Source organism: Gopherus evgoodei, chromosome 4 (genome assembly GCF_007399415.2).
Source record: "Gopherus evgoodei ecotype Sinaloan lineage chromosome 4, rGopEvg1_v1.p, whole genome shotgun sequence".
NCBI lineage: Eukaryota > Metazoa > Chordata > Testudines > Testudinidae > Gopherus > Gopherus evgoodei.
This window is the reverse complement of record NC_044325.1, coordinates 62368917-62387655: the sequence shown is the minus strand read 5'-3', so window position 1 is coordinate 62387655 and position 18739 is coordinate 62368917. Positions and strand designations below refer to the sequence as shown.

Sequence of the window (18739 nt, the reverse complement as noted above, 5' to 3'; positions counted from 1 at the left end):
GGACAATGGTGTCCCGAGTTCATATTTACATGGGAGGAGGTACATGTGGAGAACTGTGAGGGAAATACAGGATAGATCATGTTAACAGTTGTCTTTTTATTTCCTTCAAGCCTAGGATTCCTTTTACTAGTCTGCCAGCCTGTTAAGTTTTGGTCAAAACCAGAGCAAAGGAGAGTGAAGAGTTGAATTTCACTTTCTTGTTGAAAACTAGATGAAAATCCTGGGGCTGGATCTCTTAGGACACTGTGTTCAAATGGGGTTAGATGCACAGATAACAGGAAGGGATTGCTGGATTCATTGGCCAAGCTGCTTCTCCTTATCCTGTGTTATCAGGAGCTCTAAAAGAGTGGTTTTCATTTTCCCACCCTCTTTTGCCTGGTGTTAGGATATAACGGGGCTCAGGAATATACTTTGCTGTGTATAAAAGCCCGGCTTGAGATACTGACATGAGCAAATGCTAACTCCTGTAATTCTAGGGTGAACTAAAGGAAGGGTGTTTCTGGTAGATTCTGTAGTAGTGAGGGGTACATGGGGATGGTGGGGCTGCATGAGTTTTGGGCATTTGTGTGGTTGGTTTGCAGAGCAGGGAATGAAGTAACCAGGGGTTATGGAGTGTTTGGCAGAAAGCAGTGTGGACTGGTCGTATGGTTTGATGGCAAGTCTCTTCATAGCATTTGGGTTACACCAAATAGTAAATCAGAAGGCAAATATAAAAGATTCCCAAAAGTGTGTGTGTCTGGGATGGCTATGCAGGTTGGATTTGCTTTTTAAAACAATGTCCCTCTGTCTCACCATGACTATTCTTTTATTTGTGGGGGCAGGCGGGGGTGTCTTTAAGACTTCAAACCTCAGGTGGAGCCTTTTTAGCTTGCAGAGCTGTCTGTTCAAGGGCTGCAGAACTTGACCCACAAGGCCTTAATCATCAGCTTATTTCTGATCTTTTCAGGCCATGTAGACTGATTTTAGGAGGAAAGAGCTTGAGGAAATAGGGAGAACTGTGTGTTCCTGAATGGATTTGGAGGGGGAGTTATTCTGGTTGTATCTTAGCCATGTTCTCAAGTGTTCATTTGTTGCAGGAGCAATGGATCCCCCCAACTACCTGGAAGACGACTATTCCAGCCTGGACGGGCTGGACGATGACGTGTTTCACTCTGACTTTGGACTCACAGGTCAGCCTGGTGAGATGACCCCTCCTGGCATTTTCACACAGAACCAATCCTACAGCTGTCTCCTGGGGAGGTTTCAACTGTTCCCCCTCACACACTGCTGTGGTCCAGGTATCAGGCATGCTGAGCAGCAGGACAAGGCAACCCAAACACTCAGTCCATCCTCTTCTACTCAGGATGTCATGTTGCCATGTGGAGTCACTGAAGAGCCCCAGAGACTCTTCTATGGTAAGAGAACTCCAGAATCACTAGCTTTGCAGAAGGGAAAACTGCCCCTCTCGTGCTTTCGCTCTACCCCCCGATCCCTCCACTGGACAAGAGACGGTTACTTATTCTGCTGCTATTGTGCTACACCTCAAAGAAAGACAGCTCTCTCTGCTTCTCACCCTTGCCTACTCACTGCAGGAGCTGTCCCTTTGCTCTCTGCTTCTGCCATCCTTTAAACACCAGCTCCTTTCCCTCCCAACTCCATTATAGGGTAGTTGAAGTTATTGCTAGACACTTACAGCAGCACTTAAAACTGAGACCCTCCTGTAGGCTTCAGAGGGTGATCGAGTGCTTCCCTCACCCCAGTGCACATGCTGCTGATTTGCCTGCAAAGAGTTAAATCTTCCCTTTCTCCAGGCCACCCAGGTGAATCTTCACATATGCATGGGACTGCATGAATATTGTCAGGGCAGAGCCAGTAAACACAGAGGTTCAAATGTTGTGGATCTTTTGTTGGGCTCTTTGCTGAAAAAAAAGGTTGTCAGATAAATAACATGAACAAGCAGCTTTGCAGTGGTAAAGTGGTAATTGGCCTGAATTTCTGTTAAAGCTGAATTAGAGACATGAATCATTGCTCACTTACTTTTCAAGTTTTAAAAAAAAAAAGCAACAGACACCCCCTCCTGATCCCCCCCCCCAACTTTGAGTCAAATTCTGCCTTTGGATTCTCACATGTGGCACCTCTTATAATGAAGAGCAGTGCATGTGTACCCTAAGATGAAACTTGGTCCTAAATGCTGAGCAGTTGTGAGTGAAGCCTGATTTGGAAGCTGCAGCAAGGGTTATGCCAGGAGATTATTGACAGAGACATAGGAAGGACATAGGTACTCATAAGTGTAAGACTGTCATTCCAGATAAAATCCCATCGTTGACTGAACTATAAACAAGCCTGATCCATGTGAGAGAGCTTTCCCTATCTCAGGGTGGTTTCTTTCTTTCAGGTCACTCGGTTATGGGAGGAACATAATACACTCTGCTGGATCAATGTAAATCTACTTAAAACTCTGAGTGAATGTTTTACTGAATACTTAGCGTGATTAGTCATTGTTTAGGCTGCAGAAACTGGACTTTAGCCTGAGTCAGAAGTTTGCAATTACACAGGTTTTCCTTCAGATGCGAGAAGAGGAACAAGTCTTTATGCTGGGAGACTGAGCCATTGAGCCTTCTCATCTCTAATGTCTTGCAGGGAATGCTGGGTACCGTTTACATGTCCCCCCAGTTGGCTTTGCATTGAATCCGCACCTCCAAGAGGAGCCTCGGGAAGGTCAGCGGGAAGCACTTGCTGAGGTTCAGATTGCACGGAAGTTACAGTGCATTGCAGACCAGTTCCACAGGCTCCACATACAGAGGGTAGGCGCTCTTTCTGAGGGGAGAAGGGGATTTGGTTATCCAGGTATGGTATCCAGCAGCCTCCGGCTCAGCTGATCCTTCACCTCACATCTCTGTGTAGTCATTGTCTATGCTGAATACGCACTTGCGCCACTCTGTTGTGGCTAGGTTCTGTACTGTGAGCCAATTCTAATTTGGTGTCTGTCATATTTTAGCTAACTTCCACCCAGCAAAAGGCAACTGTATGACACCATTCCACCCTGCCTTCTAATCTCTGAGAGAAGAGAACTAGAAGTCCCTGATCACCCAGGGTTTAGAATTGGCATATCCAAAGTGCAGCCCAGTGCTGGCCTCCTCTTTGATGGGGTGGTAGCTAGCAGAGTGCACAGGCTCTAACGTGCAATACCTCATTGTGATTTGAGCAGACTTCTACTCAGATCAAGGAGTGCTACATGCTGGGACCTGTAGCTGCTGATGCCTTCCTGTGGGCTTCAGAGGGCGAATGCTTCCCTCACCTCAGTGGAGTCATTTAAAGATGGATGCTGCTTTCATCTTACTCAAGTTAGGTGAGGTACTTAGCTCCTGGAGAGTTGCTGGGATGGCTCTCGGTTGGGCAAATTTTGGGTGCACTTAACTTATGGAGATGTTTTCTTCTCATCACCCAGCAGCAGAATTATTAAGGGAATGTTCTAGAAATATGAAAATGTTGACGAAATCTGAAAATTGGCTGTCTGGACTGTGGGATGTCATTCTGACATCAGAAATACCATATCACAAGTTATTTTTGTCACTTGTTTGTTTATTCCTGCTCTGCCCCCCTCCGCCCCCCCTCAAATGGCACACTCTTCCTAGCTGTCCCTGTCTCACTGTACCTAGCTTCTTACAGCAAAGGGAAGAGTAACAATCTTTGCTGTTGGGAGTCCTGAAGGGAAGCAGTGGAACTGGTTGTAACTTGACCCTTTCCATCTGGGGAGTGTAGCTATCTGATGCCTTTGTCAGGGAAATGCGTCTAAGAATGCCCCCCTCAAAAAAAAAATAGAAAATCTTGGTTTGTTTCCTCCCCTCTTCCCCCAGGAAAGAAGTGTGTGCTGCTGTGGCACTGAGAGAGCCATATGACTGACTGCAGTGCAGGACAGGCGCGGGGACTGACTGAGCCAGGAGAATAGAATTGAATTGCATGTCAGCCAAGCATGTGGGAGAGTTAGTAAACAAAAGCATCCGCCTGCACTACCAGCTCCTGCAGCCAGCCAAGGAGGAGCTCCTGTGTCTGCTTGAACTGGAAGGACAGTCAGTTGAAAAGGAGGGGGAGCTGTTCAACCATTTAAAAAACAAAACCAAAAACAGGTGTGAAAAATCTCAGCCAGTGGTTCTGCAGGACTTGACGTTGGGATGGGTATTGGCATTTAGAACTGCTCAGAGATTCTTTTTCTTGGGAGGGAGGTAGTACTGAGCCCTTGTGTTAATGTGGAGCTGTACCTTAGGACACTAAAACTCTATGTGGTCCATCTGTGCCAATGCATTCTCTTCCCTACTGACCCTGCATGGAGGACTTCCTTTGGCTGTTGGCACAATCCACAAAAACAGTCCTGTGCTCTTCTGTGCCTGCTGTTTAAAGGGCAGTCAGTGCCTAGAAACACATGAATTGGCTTATGATGGGCTATGGTTTGACCTTTGGGGCAGCAGAAGGGGCAATCTCTGAGAAAGGAAACCTGAGCTGCCATTTGTCTGTAAAGCTTCTATTTTGCTATGAAGCTAACCCCAAAACTGGGTGCCCCATTTCAACAACTCAGAGTCTTGGTCACAGACCATGATTCCAGGGTTATAACAGGAAACATTTAGAATATCATAGTCATAGTCACCCACCACACCTCCTGAATACCTGAAACAAAAAATAGGACTAGCAGCCAATGGGACATTCCTTCAACAGATATGAATGTCTGGTGGATCCTGAGTTGGCAAAATATGTGCCAGTTGCTGCACTAGTATATAGGAAAAATGTCCAGTGCTGGAGTTACTTGTCCTGTTAGCTGTTTGGTGTATTCAGGCTTTTTATGCCATAATTTGATGGAGTGATATATTTAAATGCATCTTCATCCCCAGTACGGAGTTAGAACAATGATGTAATCTTATGTAGCACTTCATAGTTTTATTCTTCAAAGTGCTTATGAAATGTGGGCTACTATAGAAAATATTTCTACATGCAGGCTTTGCTACTTAGAATTGCTATGGTCAGTCCATGGTTCTGCAGGGCCCTTTTCAAACTATGCACAAGAGGCCTTTAGTTCTCTCCTCACTCTTGCGTGCCCATAGTGCCCTCCATCTGTTTGAGGCTCAATACCTTCTGGTAATCTCCCCTCTTGCCCCCAAGGGCCCCACCACATATCAAGAAGCCAGGTGGTGGAGCTAAAACAGAACTTTGTGTGGGAGAGACTTGGAGAACTCTCCTTTAGGCTTTTGTGGGTAGATTCCACGTAAGTGGGAAATGTGGGATGTTGCTGTGATTGGTAGTATGGGTGCACGCATATATGCTGTGCAGCGCGTGTGTGAGCACCTAAGTCACTTAAACCTGAGTGTTACTTGCTGCGATAACTCAATGGAACACTTCAGCAATTTCCCACTGAAAAGGCACTTACTGAACAAGCTGCAATTTTGTGGGGGCCAGTTTTAGTCCCTCCCTCCCTCATCCCTTAAAAACAACATTGGCTACTGTGCACAATTGTAAGATCATGTCACAGAAGGTAAAATTGTCTCTTTAAGAGTAAAGACCTAGTAGCCCAGGACAGTTCTGGGCTTTAATCCAAGTGGAGCCACTGACTTGCTACATGTCCTCAGAAAAGTTTCTTGACCTCTTTGTGCTCCAATCAAGTCAGCTGGAAGATTGGGTTAAAAAAAGCAGAACTTCAATGAGAACCAGATGCGGAATCAGAGCTGAGCTATCGTGGGTAAATAAGTACATTACAACCAACAACAAAGCCCCCTTCAAACACATCAGCAATCCCACAGTTGATTTAGGTGTGCTGACCATTTTCAGAAAACAACAGGACTAGCAGTAGAAATTTATTACTACCCTATGTGGAAATTCCCCATGTACTTAAGCGAATTGTCTTGATGTAATTGTGTGGAATTAAAGGGTGATTGGCCTGAGAATTGGCCCTGCATATGAAATGTTTAGGACTAGATCCACACTGGTTGTGGGCAGGTCTCTGGAAATGAGCCCATTCCAGTAAAATTAAAAACAGCAAAACAAATTCTTCCTCCTGAAAACTTTCCACTTGAAAGTGAAACTTGTCATGTTTCGCATATGTTTTTTCTTATACAAATTCATCAGCTGAAGCCTCCCTTGAAACATTTTGGATCATCCATCCACTAGGGAGTCTGTGGTCTAAGACCCTCCAGTTTAGGCTGTCGGTGCAGGACATTGTCCAAGATTTATCTATCCCTTTCTGCATCACAGTTGCTCCTGTGTCTAGTGATTTTTTTTAACTAAACATTTTTAATCAAAAAATCCTAATATGTCAAAACTGAAACTGTTCTGGATCATTTTCAACAAATTTCCCATTTGGGGAATTTTTTTCAAAAGTTACCAAATTGTCAAAACATTTTATTTTAACACTTTCAAAATGAAAAGGCCCATTTTTGGTTCAAAACTACTTTTTGTTAGAAATATAATATATAGTATAAAAAAGCATGAAATTAATTTTTTTAATGTTATCAAAAACCTTCAAAATATTTTGATCTGTTTTTTGGCGGGGGGGGTTGGGGAGTGTTTTGTTTTACCAACATTGGAGACTTTGACTTTGTCTTGATTTGGGATGGGGGAAATTTTAGACATGTCAAAATTCTCTTAGGATGGGAAAACCCTTTCCTGCTCTGTTCTAATTACCAATGAAGCAGTGAGTGGAGGGTAAGAAGAGGCCTAGCTGTGGGAACATTGAGTGTTCTACATAAGTAGCTGCAGCAAAGGTTTAGTTTGGGATAAAAAGAGCCTAAGGGGGTGTCCTGGGGAACTCTGGAATAGCAGTGGGATTGCAACCTAAACATATGGTGCTTCCCCTATAGTAAAGGATCCAATGAAATAGTGCAGGACACCTCAAATGATGTGGGATGTATTTCAGAAAATGAAGGAGGTAACCAGGGGACAGCCATTTTAGAGTTGATTCTGGCCAGCTGAGAGGAATGGGTTGCAAATCTGAAGCAAGAAGGCAGTTTAAGTAATGTGATCATGAAATGATAGACTTTATGATTCTAAAAAAAGGCAGGAGTGAGAGCTGGAGAATTAGGACAATAGACTTGGGGAAAAAGCAGACTTTAACTAACTCAAAGAACTTTTAAGTAAAGTCCCATGGAAAGAAAATCTAAGGGATAAAGGAGTTCTTGAGAGCTGGTAGTTTCTCAAGGAGACAATATTAAATGCATAGCTGCCAACTATTCTGATGCAAAGGAAAGATAGGAAGAAGAGAAAGAGGCCAACATGGTTCCATCAGGAGATCTTTAATGTTTCCAAAAAGTGAAGACACAAAAGAATTGCTAAGGAGGAGTACAAAAGAATAGCACGAGCATGTAGGGACAAAATGAGTTACACCTGGCAAGGGACATGAAGGCCTGGTCTATACAAGATAAGTCGGTCTAAGTTGTGGAACTTCAGCTACAAAAATTGCATAGCTGAAGTTGACATACTTAGAGCTACTTACTGTGAGGTCTTCACTGTGGTAGGTTGACTGCTGCCACTTCCCTGTCAACTCCACCTCTACTACTCGTGATAAATCGACCCCCGCTGGATCAGTCACACCAGAGGTAAGAGTAGACATGCCCTTAAGAGGCTCTCTTATTGCCTTTAAAAACATTAGGAGAAAGAAAAAGATGACGGAAAGTGTAGGTCCTCTACTTGCTGAGGAAGGAAAGTTGCTAATTGATGACATCAGGAAGGCTGAGATGTTTAATATCTATTTTGCCGCAATCTTTACTAAAAAGGTGAATGGTGACCAGATACGCAATACAGTATTAACAACAGGAGGGAAGGAATGCAAGCCAAAATAGGAGGAGGTAACCAGGGGACAGCCATTTTAGGTTAAATAAGCTAATGTATTGAAGTTGGCAGACCCTGATAAAAGTCACCATAGGATACTTAAGGAAATAGCTGGAACAATCTCAGAACTCATAGGTCAGAAGGGACCAATCTGATCATCTAGTCTGACCTCCTGCACAAGGCAGGCCACAGAACCCCACCCATCCAATTTTATAACAACCCCTATCCCAGGACCGAGTTATTGAAATCCTCAAAATTGGTTTGAAGACCTCAAGCTGCAGAGAAACCACCAGCAAGCGACCCGTGCCCCACGCTGCAGGGGAAGGCGAAAAACTTCCAGGGCCCCTGCCAATCCGCCCTGGAGGAAAATTCCTTCCCAACCCCAAATATGGCGATCAGCTAAACCCTGAGCATGTGGGCAAGAGTCACCAGCCAGCACCCAAGAAGGAATTCTCTGCAGTAACTCAGTTCCCATTCCATCCAACATCTCCCCGCAGACCATTGAGCAGACCTATCTGGTGGTAATCCAAGATCAATTGCCCAAATTAACGATCCTATCGTAACATCCCCTCCATATACTTATCAAGCTTTGTCTTAAAGCCAGGAAAGTCTTTTGCCCCCACTACTTCCCTCGGAAGGCTGTTCCAGAACTTCACTCCCCTAATGGTTAGAAACCTTCGTCTAATTTCAAGTCTAAACTTCCTAATATCCAGTTTATACCCATTCGTCCTTGTGCTTACATTAGTACTAAACTTAAATAATTCCTCTCCCTCCCTAACGTTAACCCCCCTGATATATTTATATAGAGCAAGCATATTGCCCCGCAGCCTTCTTTTGGCCAGGCTAAACAAGCCAAGCTCTTTGAGTCTCCTTTCATAAGGCAGTTTTTCCATTCCTCGGATCATCCTTGTAGCCTGTCTTTGAACCTGTTCCAGTTTGAATTCATCCTTCTTGAACATGGGATACCAGATCTGCACACAGTATTCCAGATGGGGTCTCACCAACGCCTTGTATAATGGTACTAACACCTCCTTATCCTTGCAGGAAATACCCCGCCTGATGCATCCCAAAATCGCATTTGCTTTTTTAACAGCTGTATCACATTGGCGACTCATAGTCATCCTGCTATCAACCAGTACCCCAAGGTCCTTCTCCTCCTCCGTCGCTTCCAACTGATGCGCCCCCAACGTATATCCAAAATTCTTATTATTAATTCCTAAATGCATAACTTTGCACTTTTCACTATTGTATTTCATCCTATTTCTATTACTCCAGTTTACAAGGTGGTTCAGATCTTCCTGAATAGTATCCCTGTCCTTCTCCGTGTGAGCAATACCCCCCAGCTTCGTGTCATCCGCAAACTTTATTAGCACATTCCCGCTCTTTGTGCCAAGGTCAGTAATAAAAAGGTTAAATAAGATCGGCCCCAAAACCGATCCTTGAGGGACTCCACTAGTGACCTCCTTCCAGCCTGACAGTTCACCTTTCAATACAACCCTCTGGAGTCTCCCCTTTAACCAGTTCCTTATCCACCTTACAACTTTCATATTCATTCCCATCTTTTCCAATTTGACTAACAGTTCCCCGTGCGGAACCGTGTCGAACGCCTTACTGAAATCTAGGTAAATTATATCTACCGCATTTCCATTATCTAAGTAATCCGTCATCTTCTCAAAGAAGGAGATCAGATTGGTTTGACATGATCTACCTTTACTAAATCCGTGTTGCAATTCATCCCAATTACCACTGACCTCTATGTCCTTAACTACTCTCTCCCTTAAAATTTTTTCCAAGACCTTACATACTACAGACGTCAAGCTAACAGGCCTATAATTACCCGGATCACTTTTATTCCCTTTCTTAAAAATAGGAACTACATTAGCAATCCTCCAGTCCTCTCTTAGTCTATAAGGTGCCACAGGACTCTGTTGCTTTTTACAGATCCAGACTAACATGGCTACCCCTCTGATACAGAATGCTAATTGTTACCTTTGGGAATTCATGGAGGATGGATGAGGTCCCAGAGGACTAGAGAGGGATAAACATAGTACCTATCTTTTTAAATAGGGGACCAAAGAGTGCCTGGGGATTTATAGAGTAGTCAGCCTAATTTGATGCCTGGAAAGATACTGGACAAATTATTAAACAATCAGCTGCTAAGCACCTGGAAGACAATAAGTTTATAAGGAATAGCCAACAGGCATTTGGCAAGAACAAATCATCCTGAACCAATATAAGTTCTTTCTTTGACAGAGTTACTGATCTAATGGATGGAGGGAGCAGTAGACATGATAAATTTTCATTTTTAGTAAGGTATTTGACACAGTCATACATGGCATCCTCATAAGCAAACTAAGGAAATGCAGTCTATATTATATTAATATAAGGTGGGTGTATAACAGGTTGATAGACCCCATACTCTGAGTAGTTATCAATAGTTTGCTGTCAGACTGAAATGAAATATCTAGTAGAGTTCTGCAAGGGTCAGTCCTGAGTCTGGGACTAGAAAATATTTTCATTAATGACTTGGATAATGGAGTGGAGCGTGTGCTTATAAAATATACAGATGACACAAAGCTGGTTGCATACATTTTGGAGGATAGGATTAGAATTTAAAATGACCTTGACAAATGAGGGAACTGGTCTTAAATCAACTGGCTAGGTGGTAGTACTGCTGTAAAGGATCTGGGGGCTATAGTGGATGAACTGAATGAGTCAGCTATGTGATGCAGTTGTGAAAAAGGTTAATATTTTGGAATGTATTAGCAGTGTCATATGTAAGACACAGGTGGTAAATCTGCTCTATTCAGCACTGCCGAGGCCTCTGCTGGAGAACTGTCCAATACTAGGTGCCACACTTTAGGAAAGATGTGGAAAAATTGGAGAGAGTCCAGAGGAGAGCCCAAAAAAAAAATCAGAAAAGGTTTGAAGAGCCTGACCCATGAGGAAAGGCTGAAAAAACCCTAGCATATTTAGTCTTGAGAAAAGAAGACTGAGCAAGGACTTGATAACATATTTGAAGACTTAAGAACTATTACAAAGAGGATGTGATCAATTGTTTTCCGTGTCTGCTGAAGGTAAGACAAGGAGAAAGGAGTTTAATCTGCTGCAAGGGAGATTTAGATTACATAATAGGAAAAACTGTCTAACTACAAGGGTAGTTAAGATCTGAAACAGGCTTCCAAGGGAAGTCGTAGAATCCCCTTCACTGGAACTTTTTAAGAACAGGTTGGACAAATACCTGTCAGGAATGGTCTAGAAGATTTACTTGGTCCTGCTTCAGTGCAAGAGGCTGGAGTTGATGACCTGTCAAGATCCCTACCAGCCCTACATTTCTATGATTCTATAACCAGTGCAGGACACCTCAAATGATGTGGGATGAATTGCACTCGCTTTTCCTACAATCTTGTTTTCTGATAAATAACTTACAACACTTTTTGTGCTACCATAGGACCCCAAGGCACTTGATAAACTGCAGTGCATCCCTTTAAGAGTCATTGAGGACAATGGTCACCAGTAACTCAGTACTTTTCAGCCATTACCACATTGTGGCATCTGAGATACTGCCGTTATTTCTTACTCTAAAAGTTGCAATATCCCATTTTACAAATGAGGAAACTAAGAAACGGAGGTTGTGACTTGCCCAAGGTGGCAGAATGACAGAGGAGCAGACCACTGAATAGGGCCCAAGAGCTCTGAGTCCAGTCCCTTGCTCTGACCGCTAGATCTCATTGAGATCTCTCTAGGAATTGGGGGGATGTTTGGGTTGATTAATGGGGGGCGGTATTTATGTGAGCACATTTTTGTGTCAATGAAACTCTCTGGTGGAGAGACAAAGTGGGAAAATCAAACTGTAAATTCCTCCTTGCTGCTGAAGAATACCCCATTAACTCTTTTTAATATTTTAGTAACTACTCTTGTCACTGGCAAAGGGAACTTGGTTTATTTACAAACAAACATTTTCTTTACTCTGCTGTGTGCTGTCCCTTTAAAGCCGCAGGGCTGCTTTTATTCACCCTGATTAGGCTGTGTGATGTAATGCAACCCTGTGATGAAAGGGAGCTGCACCTCTGGCAGCACAATGAAAAGTCTCTGGAGCCGACAGCCTCCCCTTGCAGGAGGGCTTGCAACTTCCAGGTTCAGAGAGTATGCGTGAGAGATGGGTCAGTTCAGCAGTGTTTGCTCTGTGGCCAGCTCTGTTTATATCACTCTCTATATTTAGCCTCTGAGTCATCAGAACTGCTGACAAGAAGCTGAACTACCCACAGTCTCCAGTGCTGCACCTGATTGCTTGCCTTTGTGTGTTTCCAGTGGAGTAGGGGGGGTGTTGCTCTGTTCAAAGTTCCATTTCAGTCTCCTTGGGTATTTTCTTGCAGTAGATCTGAAAGATTTACATTTACCTCCTCTTCTACTTAATGTCAATATCTAGAAATAGGGAGACTAGTCCTACCCACTCTACCCAGTGGCTTCATCAGATAAAGAAACTCCTTTGTAACCACCCTTTGTGAGGAAGGGATCTGTATAAAACAAAGGCCAGGAGGACTCTGATGCATATGCAGTAGAATGGATTATGAACAAGGTAAACCTAGAAAACAGAGCTCTAGTAGCTAATTGTTAATGTATGGGTTAAGCCAAACTTCTCCTGACACCAGCACCATGTCTCCAAATGGGAGGTTTAGTTTTTCACCCCAAATCAATTAAAATTTTTATTCCAATCTTTTAGTAAGTTTAGTACTAGGCCAATTAGAAAATCTGCCTCCACTTTGACTGAAATTCTCAGGTAAGAGTGCTCTGCTGATGTGGAGAGCAAAGGCAGATCGGGCAGGCAGAACCCCACATGCTAGATTGGGACAGTTCATCAGAGAAGATAAATGTTCCTACATCTTCTAGGGTTCAATTTGAGGAGGATGAGGTGGGAGTGTCAATCCTTAGCTGGTCAGGGAAGGAGCTTAGGGAGGGGTTGGTGTTTTGGACTCCTGCAACTGATTTAGAGTAAATTGTAAAGGAATCCTGCCCTAGTCCATATAAATGATGACTGTGACTTAGGGTTATAGGCATAAAGCAGCAGCACATGGAAAGATCCCATGAGTCTTGAGGAGCCTTTATTCTCCCTCCACCCTGAATAGAAAACACAACTAAATAACCTTGCCAGGTTGCACAGGATAGGAAGCACTGTGGCCTGGGAAAGTACTGGCCAGCAGTTGCTCTTTCCAGGTTGAAAGTCAGTTGGTTGTTGCCATGGTGTTTGTTGGCTTCCACTTCCTGTAGGTTCAGCTCAAAGAGGAAGGCACAAGTAAATGGTGGTGGTTGTTCTGAATTAGAAAAACTTCAAGAAGTGATTCACCTGCCAAACCTTCCCCCAAGCCAGAGAATGTGTCTTTTTTAATAAAGGTAGTTACTTGCCACTTCTGGCATCCCCTTTATGGTGAGCGTCAGTGTTATTCCTTCCACTGCTCCTGCAGCTGGGGGTCTCTTCAACTCATTTCCATGTGTCTCCCCCATCGCTGCATTCTGAACCCCCAAATTTTTAGTGGCTTTCTCTAGATGTTGACTAACTGGCTTCTAATTTGTGCATCATAAGAACCAGACTGTGCTTGTGACTACTTCTCTCTCTTCCACATGATGGTGCCATGATGACCATTATAGGAAGGATCTATCTTGCCTTCCTTTCAGAAATGTTATATTAATTTAGATGGAGTAAGTGGCCCAAATGTGTTAACATGACCCAGTCACTGTCCAATCTTAAACAGTGTTGAACAAAGTTGGGGCTTGATATACAGAGACCTCAGCCTGCTTAGTACCATGGCGAACAAACCATTAAAAATCATCTTTAACCTTTTATTAAAGATAAATAGGTAAAACAATTGAAGCATCTGAAATTAAATAAGGCTTTATTTTAACAACCTCCCTTTTTTGCCCACCATTAACTGGAGAGAGTTTTTAGAAGGAAAAATCCTGACCGTCTTAGATCAGTGGTTCTCAACCTTTTTTCTTTTGCAGACCCCTTTGGAAATTTGCTATGGAGGTGTGGATCCCTTTGGAAACCTATTGTCTGTATTTATAGTTGAATTCTGTTGTCACTCTTCAGTCTCTTTTGCGGGCTACTTAGGCATAGTCTGCAGACCTCCAGCAGTTGGGGGACCACAGGTTGAGAACCAGTTTTAGATGGTATGTATTTAAGATGGTAATAACTGCCCTTGGGGGAGCAGGGGGACGAGAAGTAGTGAGTTGAGATAGTAACTACAACAGCTCCAGCCTGCTGCTAAAGTCCAGTCCCAGGTGGTGGTTGGGATTCAGCTAGAGCTGGTAGAGGTGGTGATGTTACCTGAGTTCCTCTCCGGCTTGGTCTGGTCAGTACACTTCTCAGGATCAGGGTGAAGACGACCTGGGTGTGGTGGGCATGGCAGCCATGACGATGAAGCTCACTCCTGTAGCCTTTATCTGTTCTTCCTTATTTCTCCCACAAAGTGCCTTTCTTCAAGGGTATGTCTACACTACCCGCTGATCATCAATCTATTGGAGATTGATTTATCGTGTCTATAAAATCGGTCCCCAATCGCTCTGCCGTCAACTCTGGAACTCCACCGTGGTGAGAGGCGGAAGCGGAGTCGATGGGGGAGCGGCAGCAATCGACTTACCACCGTCCTCATGGCCAAGTAAATCGACCTAAGATGCACCAACTTCAGCTATGCTATTTGCATAGCTGAAGTTGCGTATCTTAGGTCGACTCTTTCCTACCCCCAGTGTAGACCTAGCCCAAGGAACCAAAAAAGAAGCGATGGGTGAAATAGCCCATCCCCTTATTATTTTATCGACCAGTTAGGTCTCATATCTGACATGCCAGTTTTGGCTTATTAATTTCTGGATTCACATTTTCTTGTTTCCCAAAGGTGATTTTAACACACTCCTTGAGTTAGATTAGTAACCCTTTTGGTTTAGATTGTCTTCCTGTCTCTCCTTCATACCTTTTTCCCATCAACATTTAGTATTATAGGTTATTATGACATCTTATGAACTGTTACATACTTGTTACAGTTGAGCTCATAATTAGAGTACATTTGCAGGTAGTAAAAATTACAATAAATTTGCAATTATCACAACACAATCCTATTCTGAGTGTGGCAGCAAGAGAATGGAGCTCCTTCTAAATCAGTCCATTTTCTCTCTCCCACTATTTTTACTTTTTTTGCAGGTGTATTGGTGTATTATTCCCTAGTCATTAGGAACCCATGAGATTGTAATGTGACTTCCTTTGTCCCCTCCCTTTTCTTCCTTTTCCAGCTGGGACATCATCCATGATGTCTGTTGCCTTGGGGAGTCTTACTAAACTCAAATCTGTTTTGTAGTAGCACAAATGTGCCTCTAGCCACCTGGAATGAAATGTAGCTTTCAGCAGTGAGTCAACAACTGCTCCTTGGTTGCAAGTGTATTTTGTTTCTTTGCAAGAAGTAGCAACCTTTTGCCAAGATTTGTATTAGTTAAAAAGAGACTAATACCCGTAGACGCACATCCACTGATGTTCCTGTTCAACAGTGTTGCCACTTACAGCCAAATCTTGGTCCCACTGACTTCAACAAAAGTTTGGCCGCTGACTGTGTTGGGAACAGAATTTGGTCCTTGAAGAACCACATGGGGTAAGAATTGTGAAGCAAAGCAGAGCGCAACTGACACTCATGCTGTGAACAAAGGTACATTGTCTTACACAAAAGGTACCACCAATAGTACCGTGAATATATACACTCTCTATATAGAAATGTATGTGTGACAGTTTGTTTTGTATGGAGGGACTCCACAGCTGCTGCTCTAGCATGAATAAAACAAACTTCTTCCAGCAATCAGCTACCTGTGATTCTGAGAGCTGCATCTAAAGTGATGCATTTTATCTTTAACTGTGTATCTCATCTCCTGAAATCATCTTGAGCCATAGACTTGAATCCAAGGGCAAAGTATGAATAAAAGTGGTTTGACGCACGAACTGGGATGCTGATTGGTTGGAGATATAGATATAGAGATCTATATAAAAATGTGCTATACAGCAACAGTCAGCTAACAAACCTAAATTCCATTCCCAGAACCATGCTCGTATCAGCCAGGATGTCTCTACATAAAGAAGTTAATAAAGAACATAAGAGCCATGATGAGAGGGAGGAAGTGTGCCAAAAATGGAATAGGGACAAGAATTGGCAACAGATGTTTTCGATAATCAATATTCCTACTGGGTGTTGCACAACATGTACAATAAATGATAGGTCTATCTGTCTCTCTCTCTCCTATTATATATATGTGTATAGCACACTTTTCTTGTAAAATTACCTTTCTTGGGCCTTACTGAAACATCCATGGTAACAGCTTGGACAGAGTCTCGTAAGGATACCCTTCTTAAAAGGCTGCAGCTACAACAGGAAGCTGTTTCATGTGCCTCAAACTTTGGCCATGTCTACATCTACAATTTTGCAGCGCTGGTTGTTACAGCTGTATTAGTACAGCTGTATAGGGCCAGCGCTGCAGAGTGGCCACACTTACAGCAACCAGCGCTGCAAGTGGTGTTAGATGTGGCCACACTGCAGCGCTGTTGGGCGGCTTCAAGGGGGGTTCGGGGAACGCGAGAGCAAACCGGGAAAGGAGACCAGCTTCGCCGCGGTTTGCTCTCGCGTTCCCCGAACCACCCTGCAAACCGCAGGGAAGGAGACCTGCTTGTTCGGGGAATGCGAGAGCAAACCGCGGCGAAGCTGGTCTCCTTCCCCGGTTTGCTCTCTCGTTCCCCGAACCCCCGAGCAAGCAGGTCTCCTTCCCTGCGGTTTTCAGGGTGGTTCGGGGAACGCGAGAGCAAACCGGGAAAGGAGACCAGCTTCGCCGCGGTTTGCTCTCGCGTTCCCCGAACCACCCTGCAAACCGCAGGGAAGGAGACCTGCTTGCTCGGGGGTTCGGGGAACGAGAGAGCAAACCGGGAAAGGAGACCAGCTTCGCCGCGGTTTGCTCTCGCGTTCCCCGAACCACCCTGCAAACCGTAGGGAAGGAGACCTGCTTGTTCGGGGAACGAGAGAGCAAACCGGGAAAGGAGATCAGCTTCGCCACGGTTTGCTCTCGCGTTCCCCGAACCACCCTGCAAACCGTAGGGAAGGATACCTGCTTGTTCGGGGAACGCGATAGCAAACCGGGGAAGGAGACCAGCTTCGCCGCGGTTTGCTCTCGCGTTCCTGGAACCACCCAGCAAACCTCAGGGAAGGAGACCTGCTTGCTCGGGGTTCGGGGAACGCGAGAGCAAGCTGGGGAAGGAGACCAGTTTGATTACCAGAAGCTTCCTCAGGTATGCTGGGATACCTGCTTATTCCACGGAGGTCAAGAAAAGCACTGGTAAGTGTCTATACTTGATTACCAGCGCTGGATCCTCTACACCCGAGACAAAACGGGAGTACGGCCAGCGCTGCAAACAGGGAGTTGCAGCGCTGGTGGTGCCCTGCAGATGTGTACACCTCCTAAGTTGCAGCGCTGTAACTCCCTCACCAGCGCTGCAACTTTCTGATGTAGACAAGCCCTTCGTGTCACTTGCTGACTTACTCTAGTTTATAACTCTCGTCTGCTTTAGTCACAGGCTAGTTCCCTTCTAGAGTCATTAGCAATTTATATTTCCCTAATATTTTCTCCCAGAGTAAGATTACGAAATGAATTACTTTTGGCAGGGATATTGTGGGCTAGAATCAGCCTTGGGAAGAATATAAATCTGCACCACGAGGTAGTGATGGGTAAATTTCAAGGCTGTGTGACTTTGATACTTGACTGAGCCTCTTGTGTCTGAGAAATCCAACTGGAAATCTCATGAACTGGCTCTTGTGATATTTCTGGTCCTTTCTGGCAGGCAAGCAGTCCCTTGGAAAAAAAATCCTCTCTTGTGATATTTGAGTATTTTGCTCCCAGTCCTGGCAGAAGCATGTTACTTGAACTTACTTACTGAAACTTCCAAGAAGGTCCTATTCAGGTTTGGATAAGGTTTTTTTTTTTTTCTGAACTGGCTTTTCCATTCTTACTGCTGAGATTATCTGCCATCTTTCCTCCATGTCTCTTGTCTCACATTAAAATGGTACCATTGATTTTTATCTGACATACGCCTTGTCACTGAAGAAGTGCTGTTCTTGAATCTGACTAAATAGGAAAATATAAAGAGGCAGTGAGGTCTAGAGCAGGGGTAGGCAACCTATGGCACGTGTGCCGAAGGCGGCACGTGAGCTGATTTTCAATGGCACTCACACTGCCCGGATCCTGGCCACTAGTCCGAGGGGCTCTGCATTTTAATTTAATTTTAAATGAAGCTTCTTAAACATTTTAAAAACCTTATTTACTTTACATATGACAATCGTTTAGTTATATATTATAGACTTATAGAAAGAGACCTTCTAAAAACATTAAAATGTATTACTGGCACGCGAAACCTTAAATTAGAGTGAATAAGTGAAGACTTGGCACACCACTTCTGAAAGGTTGCTGACCCCTGGTCTAGAGCATGGGGACTCTGAAGACCTGGGTTCTATTCCTAGCTTTGCTGTTGGCATGCTGGGTGACATTGGGCAAGTCACTTTACCTCTCTGTACCTTAATTTCCTCATGGGTGAATTGGGAATAATGATACCAACCTTCTTCGTAACACACTGAGATCTGCTGATGAAAAGCTTGGTGGCTTTACTGTATTGTATTTTAAAGCCGGAGGTAGCTGGCAGTGGTATTAAAAGTGACCATCAAAATAAGAGAACAGGGGAGTGCAGGAACTAAGTGTGTGCCCTTTTTTGCTGCTTTGACATATAAAGAAGGCTTGAGAGGTTTTTTTTGTTAATTTAATACAGGGTTTTTTTGCACATTACCTACTCTGATTTTCCCCCACCTTTGTTTTGCACAAAGATGACTTTTTTCAAGTGTTTAACTCAAACGGGTATCAACTAAAACAAATACAGAACAGAGTC

The 18739-nt window shown here is 43.9% G+C and overlaps 1 protein-coding gene across 5 annotated transcripts in view; it reads left to right on the top strand.

Moving 5' to 3' along the window:
* The window catches only part of BMF (Bcl2 modifying factor), a 28398-nt gene that overhangs the window by 2246 nt on the left and 7413 nt on the right, over nt 1-18739 (top strand). The window contains exons 2-5 of one of the 5 annotated variants that reach the window (XM_030559437.1): nt 1077-1394; nt 2620-2783; nt 3188-3328; nt 3837-6284. In XM_030559437.1, the coding sequence (XP_030415297.1) occupies nt 1082-1394; nt 2620-2783; nt 3188-3295 (585 nt within the window). In that variant the 5' untranslated portion in view covers nt 1077-1081 and the 3' untranslated portion in view covers nt 3296-3328; nt 3837-6284. Of the gene's footprint in view, nt 1-1076; nt 1395-2619; nt 2827-3187; nt 3329-3836; nt 6285-18739 lie in introns of those variants that run through there. The other 4 variants (XM_030559438.1, XM_030559442.1, XM_030559439.1 and 1 more) reach the window with 4 other exon arrangements.